The 24,504-nt window shown below is 57.4% G+C and overlaps 1 protein-coding gene across 9 annotated transcripts in view; it reads right to left on the reverse strand.

Annotated features, from left to right (window-relative positions):
- The window catches only part of PTPRN (protein tyrosine phosphatase receptor type N), a 377,719-nt gene that overhangs the window by 104,535 nt on the left and 248,680 nt on the right, over positions 1–24,504 (reverse strand). For all 9 annotated transcript variants that reach the window (XM_086954395.1, XM_086954390.1, XM_086954393.1 and 6 more), the window contains one exon: positions 6,058–6,122. In XM_086954395.1, coding sequence (XP_086810521.1) covers positions 6,058–6,122 — 65 coding nt within the window. The remainder of the gene's footprint in view (positions 1–6,057; positions 6,123–24,504) is intronic.

Consider the following 24,504-nt stretch of genomic DNA (forward strand, 5'->3'; position numbering starts at 1 on the left):
CCAGAGCCTTGTCTCTCTGTCCAGTGCTGGAGGGTGTCTGGGTACAGGCGGGGTGCTGCTTCCAGAGCCTTGTCTCTCTGTCCAGTGCACTGCAGTGTGACTGCCTGTGCGCTGGTGTGTCCAGTACACATCGGTGTGACTGCCTGTGCGCTGGGGGATGTCAGGGTACAGGCAGGGTGCTGCTTCCAGAGCCTTGTGTCTCTGTCCAGTGCTGGAGGGTGTCTGGGTACAGGCAGGGTGCTGCTTTCAGAGCCTTGTCTCTCTGTCCAGTGCTAGAGGGTGTCTGGGTACAGGTGGGGTGCTGCTTCCAGAGCCTTGTGTCTCTGTCCAGTGCTGGAGGGTGTCTGGGTACCAGTGAGGTGCTGCTTCCAGAGCCTTGTCTCTCTGTCCAGTGCACTGCAGTGTGACTGTTTGTGCGCTGGTGTGTCCAGTACACATCGGTGTGACTGCCTGTGCACTGGGGCATGTCTGGGTACAGGCAGGGTGCTGCTTCCAGAGCCTTGTGTCTCTGTCCAGTGCTGGAGGGTGTCTGGGTACAGGTGGGGTGCTGCTTCCAGAGCCTTGTGTCTCTGTCCAGTGCTGGAGGGTGTCTGGGTACAGGTGAGGTGCTGCTTCCAGAGCCTTGTCTCTCTGTCCAGTGCACTGCAGTGTGACTGCCTGTGCGCTGGTGTGTCCAGTACACATCGGTGTGACTGCCTGTGCGCTGGGGGATGTCTGGGTACAGGCAGGGTGCTGCTTCCAGAGCCTTGTGTCTCTGTCCAGTGCTGGAGGGTGTCTGGGTACAGGCGGGGTGCTGCTTCCAGAGCCTTGTGTCTCTGTCCAGTGCTGGTGGATGTCTGGGTACAGGCAGGGTGCTGCTTCCAGAGCCTTGTGTCTCTGTCCAGTGCTGGAGGGTGTCTGGGTACAGGCGGGGTGCTGCTTCCAGAGCCTTGTGTCTCTGTCCAGTGCTGGTGGATGTCTGGGTACAGGCAGGGTGCTGCTTCAAGAGCCTTGTGTCTCTGTTCAGTGCTGGAGGGTGTCTGGGTACAGGCAGGGTGCTGCTTCCAGAGCCTTGTGTCTCTGTCCAGTGCTGGAGGGTGTCTGGGTACAGGCAGGGTGCTGCTTCCAGAGCCTTGTGTCTCTGTCCAGTACTGGAGGGTGTCTGGGTACAGGCAGGGTACTGCTTCCAGAGCCTTGTGTCTCTGTCCAGTGCTGGAGGGTGTCTGGGTACAGGTGGGGTGCTGCTTCCAGAGCCTTGTCTCTCTGTCCAGTGCTGGAGGGTGTCTGGGTACAGGCGGGGTGCTGCTTCCAGAGCCTTGTCTCTCTGTCCAGTGCACTGCAGTGTGACTGCCTGTGCGCTGGTGTGTCCAGTACACATCGGTGTGACTGCCTGTGCGCTGGGGGATGTCTGGGTACAGGCAGGGTGCTGCTTCCAGAGCCTTGTGTCTCTGTCCAGTGCTGGAGGGTGTCTGGGTACAGGCAGGGTGCTGCTTCCAGAGCCTTGTGTCTCTGTCCAGTGCTGGAGGGTGTCTGGGTACAGGCAGGGTGCTGCTTCCAGAGCCTTGTGTCTCTGTCCAGTGCTGGAGGGTGTCTGGGTACAGGCAGGGTACTGCTTCCAGAGCCTTGTGTCTCTGTCCAGTGCTGGAGGGTGTCTGGATACAGGCGGGTTGCTGCTTCCAGAGCCTTGTGTCTCTGTCCAGTGCTGGAGGGTGTCTGGGTACAGGCAGGGTGCTGCTTCCAGAGCCTTGTCTCTCTGTCCAGTGCTGGAGGGTGTCTGGGTACAGGCGGGGTGCTGCTTCCAGAGCCTTGTCTCTCTGTCCAGTGCACTGCAGTGTGACTGCCTGTGCGCTGGTGTGTCCAGTACACATCGGTGTGACTGCCTGTGCGCTGGGGGATGTCAGGGTACAGGCAGGGTGCTGCTTCCAGAGCCTTGTGTCTCTGTCCAGTGCTGGAGGGTGTCTGGGTACAGGCAGGGTGCTGCTTTCAGAGCCTTGTCTCTCTGTCCAGTGCTAGAGGGTGTCTGGGTACAGGTGGGGTGCTGCTTCCAGAGCCTTGTGTCTCTGTCCAGTGCTGGAGGGTGTCTGGGTACCAGTGAGGTGCTGCTTCCAGAGCCTTGTCTCTCTGTCCAGTGCACTGCAGTGTGACTGTTTGTGCGCTGGTGTGTCCAGTACACATCGGTGTGACTGCCTGTGCACTGGGGCATGTCTGGGTACAGGCAGGGTGCTGCTTCCAGAGCCTTGTGTCTCTGTCCAGTGCTGGAGGGTGTCTGGGTACAGGTGGGGTGCTGCTTCCAGAGCCTTGTGTCTCTGTCCAGTGCTGGAGGGTGTCTGGGTACAGGTGAGGTGCTGCTTCCAGAGCCTTGTCTCTCTGTCCAGTGCACTGCAGTGTGACTGCCTGTGCGCTGGTGTGTCCAGTACACATCGGTGTGACTGCCTGTGCGCTGGGGGATGTCTGGGTACAGGCAGGGTGCTGCTTCCAGAGCCTTGTGTCTCTGTCCAGTGCTGGAGGGTGTCTGGGTACAGGCGGGGTGCTGCTTCCAGAGCCTTGTGTCTCTGTCCAGTGCTGGTGGATGTCTGGGTACAGGCAGGGTGCTGCTTCCAGAGCCTTGTGTCTCTGTCCAGTGCTGGAGGGTGTCTGGATACAGGCAGGGTGCTGCTTCCAGAGCCTTGTGTCTCTGTCCAGTGCTGGTGGATGTCTGGGTACAGGCAGGGTGCTGCTTCCAGAGCCTTGTCTCTCTGTCCAGTGCACTGCAGTGTGACTGCCTGTGCGCTGGTGTGTCCAGTACACATCGGTGTGACTGCCTGTGCGCTGGGGGATGTCTGGATACAGGCAGGGTGCTGCTTCCAGAGCCTTGTGTCTCTGTCCAGTGCTGGAGGGTGTCTGGGTACAGGTGGGGTGCTGCTTCCAGAGCCTTGTGTCTCCGTCCAGTGCTGGAGGGTGTCTGGGTACAGGCGGGGTGCTGCTTCCAGAGCCTTGTCTCTCTGTCCAGTGCACTGCAGTGTGACTGCCTGTGCGCTGGTGTGTCCAGTACACATCGGCGTGACTGCCTGTGCGCTGGGGGATGTCTGGGTACAGGCAGGGTGCTGCTTCCAGAGCCTTGTGTCTCTGTCCAGTGCTGGAGGGTGTCTGGGTACAGGTGGGGTGCTGCTTCCAGAGCCTTGTGTTTGTGTCCAGTGCTGGAGGGTGTCTGGGTACAGGCGAGGTGCTGCTTCCACAGCCTTGTCTCTCTGTCCAGTGCACTGCAGTGTGACTGCCTGTGCGCTGGTGTGTCCAGTACACATCGGTGTGACTGCCTGTGCGCTGGGGGATGTCTGGGTACAGGCAGGGTGCTGCTTCCAGAGCCTTGTGTCTCTGTCCAGTGCTGGAGGGTGTCTGGGTACAGGCAGGGTGCTGCTTCCAGAGCCTTGTGTCTCTGTCCAGTGCTGGAGGGTGTCTGGGTACAGGCAGGGTGCTGCTTCCAGAGCCTTGTGTCTCTGTCCAGTGCTGGAGGGTGTCTGGGTACAGGCAGGGTGCTGCTTCCAGAGCCTTGTGTCTCTGTCCAGTGCTGGAGGGTGTCTGGGTACAGGTGGGGTGCTGCTTCCAGAGCCTTGTCTCTCTGTCCAGTGCTGGAGGGTGTCTGGGTACAGGCGGGGTGCTGCTTCCAGAGCCTTGTCTCTCTGTCCAGTGCACTGCAGTGTGACTGCCTGTGCGCTGGTGTGTCCAGTACACATCGGTGTAACTGCCTGTGCGCTGGGGGATGTCTGGGTACAGGCAGGGTGCTGCTTCCAGAGCCTTGTGTCTCTGTCCAGTGCTGAAGGGTGTCTGGGTACAGGCGGGGTGCTGCTTCCAGAGCCTTGTGTCTCTGTCCAGTGCTGGTGGATGTCTGGGTACAGGCAGGGTGCTGCTTCCAGAGCCTTGTGTCTCTGTCCAGTGCTGGAGGATGTCTGGGTACAGGCGGGGTGCTGCTTCCAGAGCCTTGTGTCTCTGTCCAGTGCTGGAGGGTGTCTGGGTACAGGCGGGGTGCTGCTTCCAGAGCCTTGTGTCTCTGTCCAGTGCTGGAGGGTGTCTGTGTACAGGCAGGGTGCTGCTTCCAGAGCCTTGTGTCTCTGTCCAGTGCTGGAGGGTGTCTGGGTACAGGCAGGGTGCTGCTTCCAGAGCCTTGTGTCTCTGTCCAGTGCTGGAGGGTGTCTGGGTACAGGTGGGGTGCTGCTTCCAGAGCCTTGTCTCTCTGTCCAGTGTTGGAGTGTGTCTGGGTACAGGCGGGGTGCTGCTTCCAGAGCCTTGTCTCTCTGTCCAGTGCACTGCAGTGTGACTGCCTGTGCGCTGGTGTGTCCAGTACACATCGGTGTGACTGCCCGTGCGCTGGGGGATGTCTGGGTACAGGCAGGGTGCTGCTTCCAGAGCCTTGTGTCTCTGTCCAGTGCTGGAGGGTGTCTGGGTACAGGCGGGGTGCTGCTTCCAGAGCCTTGTGTCTCTGTCCAGTGCTGGTGGATGTCTGGGTACAGGCAGGGTGCTGCTTCAAGAGCCTTGTGTCTCTGTCCAGTGCGGGAGGGTGTCTGGGTACAGGCAGGGTGCTGCTTCCAGAGCCTTGTGTCTCTGTCCAGTGCTGGAGGGTGTCTGGGTACAGGCAGGGTGCTGCTTCCAGAGCCTTGTGTCTCTGTCCAGTGCTGGAGGGTGTCTGGGTACAGGCAGGGTACTGCTTCCAGAGCCTTGTGTCTCTGTCCAGTGCTGGAGGGTGTCTGGGTACAGGTGGGGTGCTGCTTCCAGAGCCTTGTCTCTCTGTCCAGTGCTGGAGGGTGTCTGGGTACAGGCGGGGTGCTGCTTCCAGAGCCTTGTCTCTCTGTCCAGTGCACTGCAGTGTGACTGCCTGTGCGCTGGTGTGTCCAGTACACATCGGTGTGACTGCCTGTGCGCTGGGGGATGTCTGGGTACAGGCAGGGTGCTGCTTCCAGAGCCTTGTGTCTCTGTCCAGTGCTGGAGGGTGTCTGGGTACAGGCAGGGTGCTGCTTCCAGAGCCTTGTGTCTCTGTCCAGTGCTGGAGGGTGTCTGGGTACAGGCAGGGTGCTGCTTCCAGAGCCTTGTGTCTCTGTCCAGTGCTGGAGGGTGTCTGGGTACAGGCAGGGTGCTGCTTCCAGAGCCTTGTGTCTCTGTCCAGTGCTGGAGGGTGTCTGAGTACAGGTGGGGTGCTGCTCCCAGAGCCTTGTCTCTCTGTCCAGTGCACTGCAGTGTGACTGCCTGTGCGCTGGTGTGTTCAGTACACATCGGTGTGACTGCCTGTGCGCTGGGGGATGTCTGGGTACAGGCAGGGTGCTGCTTCCAGAGCCTTGTGTCTCTGTCCAGTGCTGGAGGGTGTCTGGATACAGGCGGGGTGCTGTTTTCAGAGGCTTGTGTCTCTGTCCAGTGCTGGAGGGTGTCTGGATACAGGCGGGGTGCTGTTTCCAGAGCCTTGTGTCTCTGTCCAGTGCTGGAGGGTGTCTGGGTACAGGTGGGGTGCTGCTCCCAGAGCCTTGTCTCTCTGTCCAGTGCACTGCAGTGTGACTGCCTGTGCGCTGGTGTGTCCAGTACACATCGGTGTGACTGCCTGTGCGCTGGGGGATGTCTGGGTACAGGCAGGGTGCTGCTTCCAGAGCCTTGTGTCTCTGTCCAGTGCTGGAGGGTGTCTGGATACAGGCGGGGTGCTGTTTCCAGAGCCTTGTGTCTCTGTCCAGTGCTGGAGGGTGTCTGGGTACAGGCAGGGTGCTGCTTCCAGAGCCTTGTGTCTCTGTCCAGTGCTGGAGGGTGTCTGAATACAGGCGGGGTGCTGTTTCCAGAGCCTTGTCTCTGCGCTGGTAGCCGGTTGAGTAAGTGGGAGTCAGGTAACTCTTGTGACTGATGCTTGGCCAGTGCCTTGCAGTGTAGTGTCCCTTCTGCTTCTTCTCTGCCCTTTCCGTACTCTCATGTACTGGGTCTCTAGACCCAGTACATGGGAGTACGGAAAGGGCAGATAGATACATGTGTACAGCACGGCACGCAGGGGGGCCCGATACCCCCATGCCAGGTCACCAGGGACTGCTCCACACACCGTCTCCTCAGGACACAGATACAGGTGAACGCCCTTACCTGACCGACGCCCGCCTGGACGATCTTAAGCCCCGTCTGTGCCTCCAGGTCACTCTTTGCCGCTCCTGGATGGAGGGAGACAGAAAGAGAGGGAGTGAGTGGCTCCTGGATGGAGGGAGACAGAAAGAGAGGGAGTGAGTGGCTCCTGGATGGAGGGAGACAGAAAGAGAGGGAGTGAGAGAGTGGCCCCTGGATGGAGGGAGACAGAAAGAGAGGGAGTGAGAGAGTGGCTTCTGGATGGAGGGAGACCGAAAGAGAGGGAGTGAGTGGCTCCTGGATGGAGGGAGAGAAAGAGAGGTAGTGAGTGGCCCCTGGATGGAGGGAGACAGAAAGAGAGGGAGTGAGAGAGTGGCTCCTGGATGGAGGGAGACAGAAAGAGAGGGAGTGAGAGAGTGGCTCCTGGATGGAGGGAGACAGAAAGAGAGGGAGTGAGTGGCTCCTGGATGGAGGGAGACAGAAAGAGAGGGAGTAAGTGGCTCCTGGATGGAGGGAGACAGAAAGAGAGGGAGTGAGTGGCTCCTGGATGGAGGGAGACAGAAAGAGAGGGAGTGAGTGGCTCCTGGATGGAGGGAGACAGAAAGAGAGGGAGTGAGTGGCTCCTGGATGGAGGGAGACAGAAAGAGAGGGAGTGAGTGGCTCCTGGGTGGAGGGAGACAGAACGAGAGGGAGTGAGAGAGTGGCTCCTGGATGGAGGGAGACAGAAAGAGAGGGAGTGAGAGAGTGGCTCCTGGATGGAGGGAGACAGAAAGAGAGGGAGTGAGTGGCTCCTGGGTGGAGGGAGACCGAAAGAGAGGGAGTGAGTGGCTCCTGGATGGAGGGAGACAGAAAGAGAGGGAGTGAGTGGCTCCTGGATGGAGGGAGACAGAAAGAGAGGGAGTGAGTGGCTCCTAGGTGGAAGAAGACAGAAAGAGAGGGAGTGAGAGAGTGGCTCCTGGATGGAGGGAGACAGAAAGAGAGGGAGTGAGTGGCTCCTGGATGGAGGGAGACAGAAAGAGAGGGAGTGAGAGAGTGGCTCCTGGATGGAGGGAGACAGAAAGAGAGGGAGTGAGTGGCTCCTGGATGGAGGGAGACAGAAAGAGAGGGAGTAAGTGGCTCGTGGATGGAGGGAGACAGAAAGAGAGGGAGTGAGAGAGTGGCTCCTGGATGGAGGGAGACAGAAAGAGAGGGAGTGAGAGAGTGGCTCCTGGATGGAGGGAGACAGAAAGAGAGGGAGTGAGTGGCTCCTGGGTGGAGGGAGACAGAAAGAGAGGGCGTGAGTGGCTCCTGGATGGAGGGAGACAGAAAGAGAGGGCGTGAGTGGCTCCTGGATGGAGGGAGACAGAAAGAGAGGGAGTAAGTGGCTCCTGGGTGGAGGGAGACAGAAAGAGAGGGAGTGAGTGGCTCCTGGGTGGAAGAAGACAGAAAGAGAGGGAGTGAGAGAGTGGCTCCTGGATGGAGGGAGACAGAAAGAGAGGGAGTGAGTGGCTCCTGGTTGGAGGGAGACAGAAAGAGAGCGAGTGAGAGAGTGGCTCCTGGATGGAGGGAGACAGAAAGAGAGGGAGTAAGCGGCTCCTGGATGGAGGGAGACAGAAAGAGAGGGAGTGAGTGGCTCCTGGATGGAGGGAGACAGAAAGAGAGCGAGTGAGAGAGTGGCTCCTGGATGGAGGGAGACAGAAAGAGAGGGAGTAAGCGGCTCCTGGATGGAGGGAGACAGAAAGAGAGGGAGTGAGTGGCTCCTGGATGGAGGGAGACAGAAAGAGAGGGAGTGAGTGGCTCCTGGATGGAGGGAGACAGAAAGAGAGGGAGTGAGAGAGTGGCTCCTGGATGGAGGGAGACAGAAAGAGAGGGAGTAAGTGGCTCCTGGATGGAGGGAGACAGAAAGAGAGGGAGTGAGTGGCTCCTGGGTGGAAGAAGACAGAAAGAGAGGGAGTGAGAGAGTGGCTCCTGGATGGAGGGAGACAGAAAGAGAGGGAGTGAGTGGCTCCTGGATGGAGGGAGACAGAAAGAGAGGGAGTGAGAGAGTGGCTCCTGGATGGAGGGAGACAGAAAGAGAGGGAGTGAGTGGCTCCTGGATGGAGGGAGACAGAAAGAGAGGGAGTAAGTGGCTCCTGGATGGAGGGAGACAGAAAGAGAGGGAGTGAGTGGCTCCTGGATTTAGGGAGACAGAAAGAGAGGGAGTGAGTGGCTCCTGGGTGGAGGGAGACAGAAAGAGAGGGAGTGAGCGGCTCCTGGATTGAGGGAGACAGAAAGAGAGGGAGTGAGTGGCTCCTGGGTGGAGGGAGACAGAAAGAGAGGGAGTGAGTGGCTCCTGGGTGGAGGGAGACAGAAAGAGAGGGAGTGAGAGAGTGGCTCCTGGGTGGAGGGAGACAGAAAGAGAGGGAGTGAGGGAGTGGCTCCTGGATGGAGGGAGACAGAAAGAGAGGGAGTGAGAGAGTGGCCCCTGGATGGAGGGAGACAGAAAGAGAGGGAGTGAGAGAGTGGCTCCTGGATGGAGGGAGACAGAAAGAGAGGGAGTGAGTGGCTCCTGGATTGAGGGAGACAGAAAGAGAGGGAGTGAGTGGTTCCTGGGTGGAGGGAGACAGAAAGAGAGGGAGTGAGTGGCTCCTGGATGGAGGGAGACAGAAAGAGAGGGAGTGAGTGGCTCCTGGATGGAGGGACACAGAAAGAGAGGGAGTGAGTGGCTCCTGGATGGAGGGAGACAGAAAGAGAGGGAGTGAGTGGCTCCTGGATGGAGGGAGACAGAAAGAGAGGGAGTGAGAGAGTGGCTCCTAGATGGAGGGAGACAGAAAGAGAGGGAGTGAGTGGCTCCTGGATGGAGGGACACAGAAAGAGAGGGAGTGAGTGGCTCCTGGGTGGAGGGAGACAGAAAGAGAGGGAGTGAGAGAGTGGCCCCTGGATGGAGGGAGACAGAAAGAGAGGGAGTGAGTGGCTCCTGGGTGGAAGGAGACAGAAAGAGAGGGAGTGAAAGAGTGGCTCCTGGATGGAGAGAGACAGAAAGAGAGGGAGTGAGTGGCTCCTGGATGGAGGGACACAGAAAGAGAGGGAGTGAGTGGCTCCTGGGTGGAGGGAGACAGAAAGAGAGGGAGTGAGTGGCTCCTGGATGGAGGGAGACAGAAATAGAGGGAGTGAGTGGCTCCTGGGTGGAGGGAGACAGAAAGAGAGGGAGTGAGTGGCTCCTGGATGGAGGGAGACAGAAAGAGAGGGAGTGAGTGGCTCCTGGATGGAGGGAGACAGAAAGAGAGGGAGTGAGAGAGTGGCTCCTGGATGGAGGGAGACAGAAAGAGAGGGAGTGAGTGGCTCCTGGATGGAGGGAGACAGAAAGAGAGGGAGTAAGTGGCTCCTGGATGTAGGGAGACAGAAAGAGAGGGAGTGAGTGGCTCCTGGATGGAGGGAGACAGAAAGAGAGGGAGTAAGTGGCTCCTGGATGGAGGGAGACAGAAAGAGAGGGAGAGAGTGGCTCCTGGGTGGAAGAAGACAGAAAGAGAGGGAGTGAGAGAGTGGCTCCTGGATGGAGGGAGACAGAAAGAGAGGGAGTGAGTGGCTCCTGGATGGAGGGAGACAGAAAGAGAGGGAGTGAGAGAGTGGCTCCTGGATGGAGGGAGACAGAAAGAGAGGGAGTGAGAGAGTGGCTCCTGGATGGAGGGAGACAGAAAGAGAGGGAGTGAGTGGCTCCTGGATGGAGGGAGACAGAAAGAGAGGAAGTGAGTGGCTCCTGGATGGAGGGAGACAGAAAGAGAGGGAGTGAGAGAGTGGCTCCTGGATGGAGGGAGACAGAAAGAGAGGGCGTGAGTGGCTCCTGGATGGAGGGAGACAGAAAGAGAGGGAGTAAGTGGCTCCTGGATGGAGGGAGACAGAAAGAGAGGGAGTGAGTGGCTCCTGGGTGGAAGAAGACAGAAAGAGAGGGAGTGAGAGAGTGGCTCCTGGATGGAGGGAGACAGAAAGAGAGGGAGTGAGTGGCTCCTGGATGGAGGGAGACAGAAAGAGAGGGAGTGAGAGAGTGGCTCCTGGATGGAGGGAGACAGAAAGAGAGGGAGTGAGTGGCTCCTGGATGGAGGGAGACAGAAAGAGAGGGAGTGAGAGAGTGGCTCCTGGATGGAGGGAGACAGAAAGAGAGGGAGTGAGTGGCTCCTGGATGGAGGGAGACAGAAAGAGAGGGAGTAAGTGGCTCCTGGATGGAGGGAGACAGAAAGAGAGGGAGTGAGTGGCTCCTGGGTGGAAGAAGACAGAAAGAGAGGGAGTGAGAGAGTGGCTCCTGGATGGAGGGAGACAGAAAGAGAGGGAGTGAGTGGCTCCTGGATGGAGGGAGACAGAAAGAGAGGGAGTGAGAGAGTGGCTCCTGGATGGAGGGAGACAGAAAGAGAGGGAGTGAGTGGCTCCTGGATGGAGGGAGACAGAAAGAGAGGGAGTAAGTGGCTCCTGGATGGAGGGAGACAGAAAGAGAGGGAGTGAGTGGCTCCTGGATTTAGGGAGACAGAAAGAGAGGGAGTGAGTGGCTCCTGGGTGGAGGGAGACAGAAAGAGAGGGAGTGAGCGGCTCCTGGATTGAGGGAGACAGAAAGAGAGGGAGTGAGTGGCTCCTGGGTGGAGGGAGACAGAAAGAGAGGGAGTGAGTGGCTCCTGGGTGGAGGGAGACAGAAAGAGAGGGAGTGAGAGAGTGGCTCCTGGGTGGAGGGAGACAGAAAGAGAGGGAGTGAGGGAGTGGCTCCTGGATGGAGGGAGACAGAAAGAGAGGGAGTGAGAGAGTGGCCCCTGGATGGAGGGAGACAGAAAGAGAGGGAGTGTGAGAGTGGCTCCTGGGTGGAGGGAGACAGAAAGAGAGGGAGTGAGTGGCTCCTGGATTGAGGGAGACAGAAAGAGAGGGAGTGAGTGGTTCCTGGGTGGAGGGAGACAGAAAGAGAGGGAGTGAGTGGCTCCTGGATGGAGGGAGACAGAAAGAGAGGGAGTGGGTGGCTCCTGGATGGAGGGACACAGAAAGAGAGGGAGTGAGTGGCTCCTGGATGGAGGGAGACAGAAAGAGAGGGAGTGAGTGGCTCCTGGATGGAGAGAGACAGAAAGAGAGGGAGTGAGAGAGTGGCTCCTAGATGGAGGGAGACAGAAAGAGAGGGAGTGAGTGGCTCCTGGATGGAGGGACACAGAAAGAGAGGGAGTGAGTGGCTCCTGGGTGGAGGGAGACAGAAAGAGAGGGAGTGAGAGAGTGGCCCCTGGATGGAGGGAGACAGAAAGAGAGGGAGTGAGTGGCTCCTGGGTGGAAGGAGACAGAAAGAGAGGGAGTGAAAGAGTGGCTCCTGGATGGAGAGAGACAGAAAGAGAGGGAGTGAGTGGCTCCTGGATGGAGGGACACAGAAAGAGAGGGAGTGAGTGGCTCCTGGGTGGAGGGAGACAGAAAGAGAGGGAGTGAGTGGCTCCTGGGTGGAGGGAGACAGAAATAGAGGGAGTGAGTGGCTCCTGGGTGGAGGGAGACAGAAAGAGAGGGAGTGAGTGGCTCCTGGATGGAGGGAGACAGAAAGAGAGGGAGTGAGTGGCTCCTGGATGGAAGAAGACAGAAAGAGAGGGAGTGAGAGAGTGGCTCCTGGATGGAGGGAGACAGAAAGAGAGGGAGTGAGTGGCTCCTGGATGGAGGGAGACAGAAAGAGAGGGAGTGAGAGAGTGGCTCCTGGATGGAGGGAGACAGAAAGAGAGGGAGTGAGTGGCTCCTGGATGGAGGAAGACAGAAAGAGAGGGAGTAAGTGGCTCCTGGATGGAGGGAGACAGAAAGAGAGGGAGTGAGTGGCTCCTGGATGGAGGGAGACAGAAAGAGAGGGAGTGAGTGGCTCCTGGATGGAGGGAGACAGAAAGAGAGGGAGTGAGAGAGTGGCTCCTGGATAGAGGGAGACAGAAAGAGAGGGAGTGAGTGGCTCCTGGATGGAGGGAGACAGAAAGAGAGGGAGTAAGTGGCTCCTGGATGGAGGGAGACAGAAAGAGGGAGTGAGAGAGTGGCTCCTGGGTGGAGGGAGACAGAAAGAGAGGGAGTGAGTCGCTCCTGGATTGAGGGAGACAGAAAGAGAGGGAGTGAGTGGCTCCTGGGTGGAGGGAGACAGAAAGAGAGGGAGTGAGTGGCTCCTGGATGGAGGGAGACAGAAAGAGAGGGAGTGAGTGGCTCCTGGGTGGAGGGAGACAGAAAGAGAGGGAGTGAGTGGCTCCTTAATGGAGGGAGACAGAAAGAGAGGGAGTGAGTGGCTCCTGGGTGGAGGGAGACAGAAAGAGAGGGAGTGAGTGGCTCCTGGATGGAGGGAGACAGAAAGAGAGGGAGTGAGTGGCTCCTGGATGGAGGGACACATAAAGAGAGGGAGTGAGTGGCTCCTGGATGGAGGGAGACAGAAAGAGAGGGAGTGAGTGGCTCTTGGATGGAGGGAGACAGAAAGAGAGGGAGTGAGAGAGTGGCTCCTGGATGGAGGGAGACAGAAAGAGAGGGAGTGAGAGAGTGGCTCCTGGATGGAGGGAGACAGAAAGAGAGGGAGTGAGTGGCTCCTGGGTGGAGGGACACAGAAAGAGAGGGAGTGAGTGGCTCCTGGGTGGAGGGAGACAGAAAGAGAGGGAGTGAGAGAGTGGCCCCTGGATGGAGGGAGACAGAAAGAGAGGGAGTGAGTGGCTCCTGGATGGAAGGAGACAGAAAGAGAGGGAGTGAAAGAGTGGCTCCTGGATGGAGAGAGATAGAAAGAGAGGGAGTGAGTGTCTCCTGGATGGAGGGACACAGAAAGAGAGGGAGTGAGTGGCTCCTGGGTGGAGGGAGACAGAAAGAGAGGGAGTGAGTGGCTCCTGGGTGGAGGGAGACAGAAAGAGAGGGAGTGAGTGGCTCCTGGATGGAGGGAGACAGATAGAGAGGGAGTAAGTGGCTCCTGGATGGAAGGAGACAGAAAGAGAGGGAGTGAGTGGCTCCTGGGTGGAAGAAGACAGAAAAAGAGGGAGTGAGAGAGTGGCTCCTGGATGGAGGGAGACAGAAAGAGAGGGAGTGAGTGGCTCCTGGATGGAGGGAGACAGAAAGAGAGGGAGTGAGAGAGTGGCTCCTGGATGGAGGGAGACAGAAAGAGAGGGAGTGAGTGGCTCCTGGATGGAGGGAGACAGAAAGAGAGGGAGTGAGTGGCTCCTGGATGGAGGGAGACAGAAAGAGAGGGAGTGAGTGGCTCCTGGATGGAGGGACACAGAAAGAGAGGGAGTGAGTGGCTCCTGGATGGAGGGAGACAGAAGAGAGGGAGTGAGAGAGTGGCTCCTAGATGGAGGGAGACAGAAAGAGAGGGAGTGAGTGGCTCCTGGATGGAGGGAGACAGAAAGAGAGGGAGTAAGTGGCTCCTGGATGGAGGGAGACAGAAAGAGAGGGAGTGAGTGGCTCCTGGATGGAGGGAGACAGAAAGAGAGGGAGTAAGTGGCTCCTGGATGGAGGGAGACAGAAAGTGAGGGAGTGAGTGGCTCCTGGGTGGAAGAAGACAGAAAGAGAGGGAGTGAGAGAGTGGCTCCTGGATGGAGGGAGACAGAAAGAGAGGGAGTGAGTGGCTCCTGGATGGAGGGAGACAGAAAGAGAGGGAGTGAGAGAGTGGCTCCTGGATGGAAGGAGACAGAAAGAGAGGGAGTGAGTGGCTCCTGGATGGAGGGAGACAGAAAGAGAGGGAGTAAGAGGCTCCTGGATGGAGGGAGACAGAAAGAGAGGGAGTGAGTGGCTCCTGGATGGAGGGAGACAGAAAGAGAAGGAGTGAGTGGCTCCTGGATGGAGGGAGACAGAAAGAGAGGGAGTGAGAGAGTGGCTCCTGGATGGAGGGAGACAGAAAGAGAGGGAGTGAGTGGCTCCTGGATGGAGGGAGACAGAAAGAGAGGGAGTGAGTGGCTCCTGGATGGAGGGAGACAGAAAGAGAGGGAGTGAGAGAGTGGCTCCTGGATGGAGGGAGACAGAAAGAGAGGGCGTGAGTGAGCCTGGATGGAGGGAGACAGAAAGAGAGGGAGTAAGTGGCTCCTGGATGGAGGGAGACAGAAAGAGAGGGAGTGAGTGGCTCCTCTGTGGAAGAAGACAGAAAGAGAGGGAGTGAGAGAGTGGCTCCTGGATGGAGGGAGACAGAAAGAGAGGGCGTGAGTGAGCCTGGATGGAGGGAGACAGAAAGAGAGGGAGTAAGTGGCTCCTGGATGGAGGGAGACAGAAAGAGAGGGAGTGAGTGGCTCCTGGATGGAGGGAGACAGAAAGAGAGGGAGTGAGTGGCTCCTGGATGGAGGGAGACAGAAAGAGAGGGAGTAAGTGGCTCCTGGATGGAAGGAGACAGAAAGAGAGGGAGTGAGTGGCTCTTGGGTAGAGGGAGACAGAAAGAGAGGGAGTGAGTGGCTCCTGGATGGAGGGAGACAGAAGTAGAGGGAGCGAGTGGCTCCTGGGTGGAAGAAGACAGAAAAAGAGGGAGTGAGAGAGTGGCTCCTGGATGGAGGGAGACAGAAAGAGAGGGAGGGAGTGGCTCCTGGATGGAGGGAGACAGAAAGAGAGGGAGTGAGAGAGTGGCTCCTGGATGGAGGGAGACAGAAAGAGAGGGAGTGAGTGGCTCCTGGATGGAGGGAGACAGAAAGAGAGGGAGTAAGTGGCTCCTGGATGGAGGGAGACAGAAAGAGAGGGAGTGAGTGGCTCCTGGATGGAGGGAGACAGAAAGAGAGGGAGTGAGTGGCTCCTGGATTGAGGGAGACAGCAAGAGAGGGAGTGAGTGGCTCCTGGGTGGAGGGAGACAGAAAGAGAGGGAGTGAGTGGCCCCTGGATTGAGGGAGACAGAAAGAGAGGGAGTGAGTGGCTCCTGGGTGGAGGGAGACAGAAAGAGAGGGAGTGAGTGGCTCCTGGGTGGAGGGAGACAGAAAGAGAGGAAGTGAGAGAGTGGCTCCTGGGTGGAGGGAGACAGAAAGAGAGGGAGTGAGGGAGTGGCTCCTGGATGGAGGGAGACAGAAAGAGAGGGAGTGAGAGAGTGGCCCCTGGATGGAGGGAGACAGAAAGAGAGGGAGTGAGAGAGTGGCTCCTGGATGGAGGGAGACAGAAAGAGAGGGAGTGAGTGGCTCCTGGATGGAGGGAGACAGAAAGAGAGGGAGTGAGTGGCTCCTGGGTGGAGGAAGACAGAAAGAGAGGGAGTGAGTGGCTCCTGGATGGAGGGAGACAGAAAGAGAGGGAGTGAGTGGCTCCTGGATGGAGGGACACAGAAAGAGAGGGAGAGAGTGGCTCCTGGATGGAGGGAGACAGAAAGAGAGGGAGTGAGCGGCTCCTGGATGGAGGGAGACAGAAAGAGAGGGAGTGAGAGAGTGGCTCCTGGATGGAGGGAGACAGAAAGAGAGGGAGTGAGTGGCTCCTGGATGGAGGGACACAGAAAGAGAGGGAGTGAGTGGCTCCTGGGTGGAGGGAGACAGAAAGAGAGGGAGTGAGAGAGTGGCCCCTGGATGGAGGGAGACAGAAAGAGAGGGAGTGAGAGAGTGGCTCCTGGATGGAGGGAGACAGAAAGAGAGGGAGTGAGTGGCTCCTGGATGGAGGGAGACAGAAAGAGAGGGAGTGAGTGGCTCCTGGGTGGAGGAAGACAGAAAGAGAGGGAGTGAGTGGCTCCTGGATGGAGGGAGACAGAAAGAGAGGGAGTGAGTGGCTCCTGGATGGAGGGACACAGAAAGAGAGGGAGAGAGTGGCTCCTGGTTGGAGGGAGACAGAAAGAGAGGGAGTGAGTGGCTCCTGGATGGAGGGAGACAGAAAGAGAGGGAGTGAGTGGCTCCTGGGTGGAGGGAGATAGAAAGAGAGGGGATGAGTGGCTCCTGGGTGGAGGGAGACAGAAAGAGAGGGAGTGAGTGGCTCCTGGATGGAGGGAGACAGAAAGAGAGGGAGTGAGTGGCTCCTGGATGGAGGGAGACAGAAAGAGAGGGAGTGAGTGGCTCCTGGATGGAGGGACACAGAAAGAGAGGGAGTGAGAGAGTGGCTCCTGGATGGAGGGAGACAGAAATAGAGGGAGGGAGTGGCTCCTGGATTGAGGGAGACAGAAAGAGAGGGAGTGAGTGGCTCCTGGATGGAGGGAGACAGAAAGAGAGGGAGTGAGTGGCTCCTGGATGGAGGGACACAGAAAGAGAGGGAGTGAGAGAGTGGCTCCTGGATGGAGGGAGACAGAAAGAGAGGGAGTGAGTGGCTCCTGGATGGAGGGAGACAGAAAGAGAGGGAGTGAGTGGCTCCTGGATGGAGGGACACAGAAAGAGAGGGAGTGAGAGAGTGGCTCCTGGATGGAGGGAGACAGAAAGAGAGGGAGTGAGTGGCTCCTGGATTGGGGGAGACAAAAAGAGAGGGAGTGAGTGGCTCCTGGATGGAGGGAGACAGAAAGAGAGGAGTGAGTGGCTCCTGGATGGAGGGAGACAGAAAGAGAGGGAGTGAGTGGCTCCTGGTGGAGGGAGACAGAACGAGAGGGAGTGAGAGAGTGGCTCCTGGATGGAGGGAGACAGAAAGAGAGGGAGTGAGTGGCTCCTGGATTGGGGGAGACAAAAAGAGAGGGAGTGAGTGGCTCCTGGATGGAGGGAGACAGAAAGAGAGGAGTGAGTGGCTCCTGGATGGAGGGAGACAGAAAGAGAGGGAGTGAGTGGCTCCTGGATTGGGGGAGACAAAAAGAGAGGGAGTGAGTGGCTCCTGGATGGAGGGAGACAGAAAGAGAGGAGTGAGTGGCTCCTGGATGGAGGGAGACAGAAAGAGAGGGAGTGAGTGGCTCCTGAGTGGAGGGAGACAGAAAGAGGGGGAGTGAGTGGCTCCTGGATGGAGGGAGACAGAAAGAGAGGGAGTGAGAGAGTGGCCCCTGGATGGAGGGAGACAGAAAGAGAGGGAGTGAGTGGCTCCTGGGTGGAGGGACACAGAAAGAGAGGGAGTGAGTGGCTCCTGGGTGGAGGGAGACAGAAAGAGAGGGAGTGAGAGAGTGGCCCCTGGATGGAGGGAGACAGAAAGAGAGGGAGTGAGTGGCTCCTGGATGGAAGGAGACAGAAAGAGAGGGAGTGAAAGAGTGGCTCCTGGATGGAGAGAGATAGAAAGAGAGGGAGTGAGAGAGTGGCCCCTGGATGGAGGGAGACAGAAAGAGAGGGAGTGAGTGGCTCCTGGATGGAAGGAGACAGAAAGAGAGGGAGTGAAAGAGTGGCTCCTGGATGGAGAGAGATAGAAAGAGAGGGAGTGAGTGTCTCCTGGATGGAGGGACACAGAAAGAGAGGGAGTGAGTGGCTCCTGGGTGGAGGGAGACAGAAAGAGAGGGAGTGAGTGGCTCCTGGGTGGAGGGAGACAGAAAGAGAGGGAGTGAGTGGCTCCTGGATGGAGGGAGACAGATAGAGAGGGAGTAAGTGGCTCCTGGATGGAAGGAGACAGAAAGAGAGGGAGTGAGTGGCTCCTGGGTGGAAGAAGACAGAAAAAGAGGGAGTGAGAGAGTGGCTCCTGGATGGAGGGAGACAGAAAGAGAGGGAGTGAGTGGCTCCTGGATGGAGGGAGACAGAAAGAGAGGGAGTGAGAGAGTGGCTCCTGGATGGAGGGAGACAGAAAGAGAGGGAGTGAGTGGCTCCTGGATGGAGGGAGACAGAAAGAGAGGGAGTGAGTGGCTCCTGGATGGAGGGAGACAGAAAGAGAGGGAGTGAGTGGCTCCTGGATGGAGGGACACAGAAAGAGAGGGAGTGAGTGGCTCCTGGATGGAGGGAGACAGAAGAGAGGGAGTGAGAGAGTGGCTCCTAGATGGAGGGAGACAGAAAGAGAGGGAGTGAGTGGCTCCTGGATGGAGGGAGACAGAAAGAGAGGGAGTAAGTGGCTCCTGGATGGAGGGAGACAGAAAGAGAGGGAGTGAGTGGCTCCTGGATGGAGGGAGACAGAAAGAGAGGGAGTAAGTGGCTCCTGGATGGAGGGAGACAGAAAGTGAGGGAGTGAGTGGCTCCTGGGTGGAAGAAGACAGAAAGAGAGGGAGTGAGAGAGTGGCTCCTGGATGGAGGGAGACAGAAAGAGAGGGAGTGAGTGGCTCCTGGATGGAGGGAGACAGAAAGAGAGGGAGTGAGAGAGTGGCTCCTGGATGGAAGGAGACAGAAAGAGAGGGAGTGAGTGGCTCCTGGATGGAGGGAGACAGAAAGAGAGGGAGTAAGAGGCTCCTGGATGGAGGGAGACAGAAAGAGAGGGAGTGAGTGGCTCCTGGATGGAGGGAGACAGAAAGAGAAGGAGTGAGTGGCTCCTGGATGGAGGGAGACAGAAAGAGAGGGAGTGAGAGAGTGGCTCCTGGATGGAGGGAGACAGAAAGAGAGGGAGTGAGTGGCTCCTGGATGGAGGGAGACAGAAAGAGAGGGAGTGAGTGGCTCCTGGATGGAGGGAGACAGAAAGAGAGGGAGTGAGAGAGTGGCTCCTGGATGGAGGGAGACAGAAAGAGAGGGCGTGAGTGAGCCTGGATGGAGGGAGACAGAAAGAGAGGGAGTAAGTGGCTCCTGGATGGAGGGAGACAGAAAGAGAGGGAGTGAGTGGCTCCTCTGTGGAAGAAGACAGAAAGAGAGGGAGTGAGAGAGTGGCTCCTGGATGGAGGGAGACAGAAAGAGAGGGCGTGAGTGAGCCTGGATGGAGGGAGACAGAAAGAGAGGGAGTAAGTGGCTCCTGGATGGAGGGAGACAGAAAGAGAGGGAGTGAGTGGCTCCTGGATGGAGGGAGACAGAAAGAGAGGGAGTGAGTGGCTCCTGGATGGAGGGAGACAGAAAGAGAGGGAGTAAGTGGCTCCTGGATGGAAGGAGACAGAAAGAGAGGGAGTGAGTGGCTCTTGGGTAGAGGGAGACAGAAAGAGAGGGAGTGAGTGGCTCCTGGATGGAGGGAGACAGAAGTAGAGGGAGCGAGTGGCTCCTGGGTGGAAGAAGACAGAAAAAGAGGGAGTGAGAGAGTGGCTCCTGGATGGAGGGAGACAGAAAGAGAGGGAGGGAGTGGCTCCTGGATGGAGGGAGACAGAAAGAGAGGGAGTGAGAGAGTGGCTCCTGGATGGAGGGAGACAGAAAGAGAGGGAGTGAGTGGCTCCTGGATGGAGGGAGACAGAAAGAGAGGGAGTAAGTGGCTCCTGGATGGAGGGAGACAGAAAGAGAGGGAGTGAGTGGCTCCTGGATGGAGGGAGACAGAAAGAGAGGGAGTGAGTGGCTCCTGGATTGAGGGAGACAGCAAGAGAGGGAGTGAGTGGCTCCTGGGTGGAGGGAGACAGAAAGAGAGGGAGTGAGTGGCCCCTGGATTGAGGGAGACAGAAAGAGAGGGAGTGAGTGGCTCCTGGGTGGAGGGAGACAGAAAGAGAGGGAGTGAGTGGCTCCTGGGTGGAGGGAGACAGAAAGAGAGGAAGTGAGAGAGTGGCTCCTGGGTGGAGGGAGACAGAAAGAGAGGGAGTGAGGGAGTGGCTCCTGGATGGAGGGAGACAGAAAGAGAGGGAGTGAGAGAGTGGCCCCTGGATGGAGGGAGACAGAAAGAGAGGGAGTGAGAGAGTGGCTCCTGGATGGAGGGAGACAGAAAGAGAGGGAGTGAGTGGCTCCTGGATGGAGGGAGACAGAAAGAGAGGGAGTGAGTGGCTCCTGGGTGGAGGAAGACAGAAAGAGAGGGAGTGAGTGGCTCCTGGATGGAGGGAGACAGAAAGAGAGGGAGTGAGTGGCTCCTGGATGGAGGGACACAGAAAGAGAGGGAGAGAGTGGCTCCTGGATGGAGGGAGACAGAAAGAGAGGGAGTGAGCGGCTCCTGGATGGAGGGAGACAGAAAGAGAGGGAGTGAGAGAGTGGCTCCTGGATGGAGGGAGACAGAAAGAGAGGGAGTGAGTGGCTCCTGGATGGAGGGACACAGAAAGAGAGGGAGTGAGTGGCTCCTGGGTGGAGGGAGACAGAAAGAGAGGGAGTGAGAGAGTGGCCCCTGGATGGAGGGAGACAGAAAGAGAGGGAGTGAGAGAGTGGCTCCTGGATGGAGGGAGACAGAAAGAGAGGGAGTGAGTGGCTCCTGGATGGAGGGAGACAGAAAGAGAGGGAGTGAGTGGCTCCTGGGTGGAGGAAGACAGAAAGAGAGGGAGTGAGTGGCTCCTGGATGGAGGGAGACAGAAAGAGAGGGAGTGAGTGGCTCCTGGATGGAGGGACACAGAAAGAGAGGGAGAGAGTGGCTCCTGGTTGGAGGGAGACAGAAAGAGAGGGAGTGAGTGGCTCCTGGATGGAGGGAGACAGAAAGAGAGGGAGTGAGTGGCTCCTGGGTGGAGGGAGATAGAAAGAGAGGGGGTGAGTGGCTCCTGGGTGGAGGGAGACAGAAAGAGAGGGAGTGAGTGGCTCCTGGATGGAGGGAGACAGAAAGAGAGGGAGTGAGTGGCTCCTGGATGGAGGGAGACAGAAAGAGAGGGAGTGAGTGGCTCCTGGATGGAGGGACACAGAAAGAGAGGGAGTGAGAGAGTGGCTCCTGGATGGAGGGAGACAGAAATAGAGGGAGGGAGTGGCTCCTGGATTGAGGGAGACAGAAAGAGAGGGAGTGAGTGGCTCCTGGATGGAGGGAGACAGAAAGAGAGGGAGTGAGTGGCTCCTGGATGGAGGGACACAGAAAGAGAGGGAGTGAGAGAGTGGCTCCTGGATGGAGGGATACAGAAAGAGAGGGAGTGAGTGGCTCCTGGATGGAGGGAGACAGAAAGAGAGGGAGTGAGTGGCTCCTGGATGGAGGGACACAGAAAGAGAGGGAGTGAGAGAGTGGCTCCTGGATGGAGGGAGACAGAAAGAGAGGGAGTGAGTGGCTCCTGGATTGGGGGAGACAAAAAGAGAGGGAGTGAGTGGCTCCTGGATGGAGGGAGACAGAAAGAGAGGAGTGAGTGGCTCCTGGATGGAGGGAGACAGAAAGAGAGGGAGTGAGTGGCTCCTGGTGGAGGGAGACAGAACGAGAGGGAGTGAGAGAGTGGCTCCTGGATGGAGGGAGACAGAAAGAGAGGGAGTGAGTGGCTCCTGGATTGGGGGAGACAAAAAGAGAGGGAGTGAGTGGCTCCTGGATGGAGGGAGACAGAAAGAGAGGAGTGAGTGGCTCCTGGATGGAGGGAGACAGAAAGAGAGGGAGTGAGTGGCTCCTGGATTGGGGGAGACAAAAAGAGAGGGAGTGAGTGGCTCCTGGATGGAGGGAGACAGAAAGAGAGGAGTGAGTGGCTCCTGGATGGAGGGAGACAGAAAGAGAGGGAGTGAGTGGCTCCTGAGTGGAGGGAGACAGAAAGAGGGGGAGTGAGTGGCTCCTGGATGGAGGGAGACAGAAAGAGAGGGAGTGAGAGAGTGGCCCCTGGATGGAGGGAGACAGAAAGAGAGGGAGTGAGAGAGTGGCTCCTGGATGGAGGGAGACAGAAAGAGAGGGAGTGAGTGGCTCCTGGATTGAGGGAGACAGAAAGAGAGGGAGTGAGTGGCTCCTGGATGGAGGGAGACAGAAAGAGAGGGAGGGAGTGGCTCCTGGGTGGAGGGAGACAGAAAGAGAGGGAGCGAGAGAGTGGCTCCTGGGTGGAGGGAGACAGAAAGAGAGGGAGTGAGGGAGTGGCTCCTGGATGGAGGGAGACAGAAAGAGAGGGAGTGAGAGAGTGGCTCCTGGATGGAGGGAGACAGAAAGAGAGGGAGTGAGTGGCTCCTGGATGGAGGGAGACAGAAAGAGAGGGAGTGAGAGAGTGGCTCCTGGGTGGAGGGAGACAGAAAGAGAGGGAGTGAGAGAGTGGCTCCTGGATGGAGGGACACAGAAAGAGAGGGAGTGAGTGGCTCCTGGATGGAGGGAGACAGAAAGAGAGGGAGTGAGTGGCTCCTGGATGGAGGGAGACAGAAAGAGAGGGAGTGAGTGGCTCCTGGATGGAGGGAGACAGAAAGAGAGGGAGTGAGAGAGTGGCTCCTGGATGGAGGGAGACAGAAAGAGAGGGAGTGAGCGGCTCCTGGGTGGAGGGACACAGAAAGAGAGGGATTGAGTGGCTCCTGGATGGAGGGAGACAGAAAGAGAGGGAGTGAGAGAGTGGCTTCTGGATGGAGGGAGACAGAAAGAGAGGGAGTGAGTGGCTCCTGGGTGGAGGGAGACAGAAAGAGAGGGAGTGAGTGGCTCCTGGGTGGAGGGAGACAGAAATAGAGGGAGTGAGTGGCTCCTGGGTGGAAGAAGACAGAAAGAGAGGGAGTGGGAGAGTGGCTCCTGGATGGAGGGAGACAGAAAGAGAGGGAGTGAGAGAGTGGCTCCTGGATGGAGGGAGACAGAAAGAGAGGGAGTGAGTGGCTCCTGGATGGAGGGAGACAGAAAGAGAGGGAGTGAGAGAGTGGCTCCTGGGTGGAGGGAGACAGAAAGAGAGGGAGTGAGTGGCTCCTGGATGGAGGGAGACAGAAAGAGAGGGAGTGAGAGAGTGGCCCCTGGATGGAGGGAGACAGAAAGAGAGGGAGCGAGTGGCTCCTGGATGGAGGGAGACAGAAAGAGAGGGAGTAAGTGGCTCCTGGGTGGAGGGAGACAGAAAGAGAGGGAGTGAGTGGCTCCTGGGTGGAAGAAGACAGAAAGAGAGGGAGTGGGAGAGTGGCTCCTGGATGGAGGGAGACAGAAAGAGAGGGAGTGAGAGAGTGGCTCCTGGATGGAGGGAGACAGAAAGAGAGGGAGTGAGTGGCTCCTGGATGGAGGGAGACAGAAAGAGAGGGAGTGAGAGTGGCCCCTGGATGGAGGGAGACAGAAAGAGAGGGAGTGAGAGAGTGGCTTCTGGATGGAGGGAGACCGAAAGAGAGGGAGTGAGTGGCTCCTGGATGGAGGGAGAGAAAGAGAGGTAGTGAGTGGCTCCTGGGTGTTGTGACTGACCGTATTAATTCAAGGGGAGTGCAGTTCCTAAGGGATTGATTGGAGGGGAAGGGGAAAAGACAAAACATTTGTCATGTTGCCCTCACACACCCCAAGAGGTGCCATGCTTTATCATTCGGCCTTGCTCCTAGTCTGGCCGGTGCTGCAATGCTCGACAGGCTCACCGTTTCCGGGGCTCTTTGTCAGAGATCTGTTTTTTGGAGAAGCCGTTGGGTGCGTGTGGGGGCAGTGAGTGGTAGTGTGCACTTGTAAGGTGATCTAAAATAGATCGGGTCAATCTTAATCCTAATAAGTTTAATGGTGAAGGTAGATCCTGCCTAAATAAAAATAGCTGGAGGCCCCGTGGGAATGTAATGTTCCTAACAGACGGTCTCTAAGGTGGGGTCGACATGTTTCGTGCCTAGTTGTTATAAAGGAATTGGGTGGCACTTCTTCAGGACCTATGTGAAATATAGTGCATGACTGGAAAACAGGCTCCAAGATTTTTGGGAGTGGCCTGTTGTGTGGGGCCCTAGTAGTCCTGTACTGGGTGTAGTTGAAATCCGTAGTTCAGGCTCTTCTGCCCGACGGGGGTGACAAGGAGCACAATGCTGCTCCACTCAGAAGGGTGGCGGCATCGTGCTGGTATGCCTACCTTCGCTATGGTTCCCCGTGTTGTGAGTGACCGACACAAAGAGATATATGGCCACGGTCGGGCTGGCATATAGGGCAATCTGGCAGTGCCAGTAGGGCAAGTGCGAAAGGTCAGTGTGGGGGCCGATTCTGGCTACTGGTGGGCCTGTTTATGGTCTACTGTGCCAGCTGTACTGTTGATTTCTCTAATATTAAAACAAACATTGCCTGCAGCAAGCACAAATGCATTCACTCACCCTGCAAAACATCTCAACCGGGTGTCTTAACAAGGTCAAGGCTGCCCCGATCACAAATATGGGCCACCTTCTTGGCTTTGTACTTCACCAATGGGGGCCACCTTTACTTTGGTGTCTGGGTCTCTTTTCTGTTCCAGTCTGGAACACTAGTTGAGACGCCCTCACATTCAGAGGTTCACTCGCCCACTGCAAAAGGCTCTGAGGGTCATTTAGAGGTTGGTAGGACCAGGGCCATCTTTCACGCTCGTGGCACCTAGGGCGACAATCTGTGGCCCCCACCCCCTAGACCCCCCAGTGCCATCCTTCTGCACGGATTCCCTCGCTACCACCCTATAATGCTGCCCTCATCTCTCCTTAACTCTCACATTTATTTAATTTCTTTGCCTCAAACCAATGTAGGGTGTCAGAGCGCTTTGCATAACACACATTATCCAGAGACAATGACTGAATATGGAATTCAGGTAATTTGAAATGTTATACAAGAAAAAGAGGACACCGAGCTCTAGGAGACACATGTCAGCCGTACCGGGAGGCGTGGATGTTAAGAGTGCTTTGGCCGAGAGAAACAAAGGGACAGATTTACTACGCTTTCAAGCAGCACCGAGCAGTAACCGAAGTTGCTGCGCTACGTTGTGTAAATATAAATGTGTTTGTATTTATATAGCGCCTTCTACCCAGAGGTCTCGTAGCGCTGTATTCATACCGCTGTGGAACCCTTCCTGGCTTTCCTGTGAGATGTCCACTCCTGGGCACCCCCAAGGTGAAGCCAGGCATCCCAGCGCTGTTGGGGCTGTTGTGGATATTAAGCAAGCTATTGCCCAGAGTCACA

This window comes from Lissotriton vulgaris, chromosome 2_1 (assembly GCF_964263255.1).
Source record: "Lissotriton vulgaris chromosome 2_1, aLisVul1.2, whole genome shotgun sequence".
NCBI lineage: Eukaryota > Metazoa > Chordata > Amphibia > Caudata > Salamandridae > Lissotriton > Lissotriton vulgaris.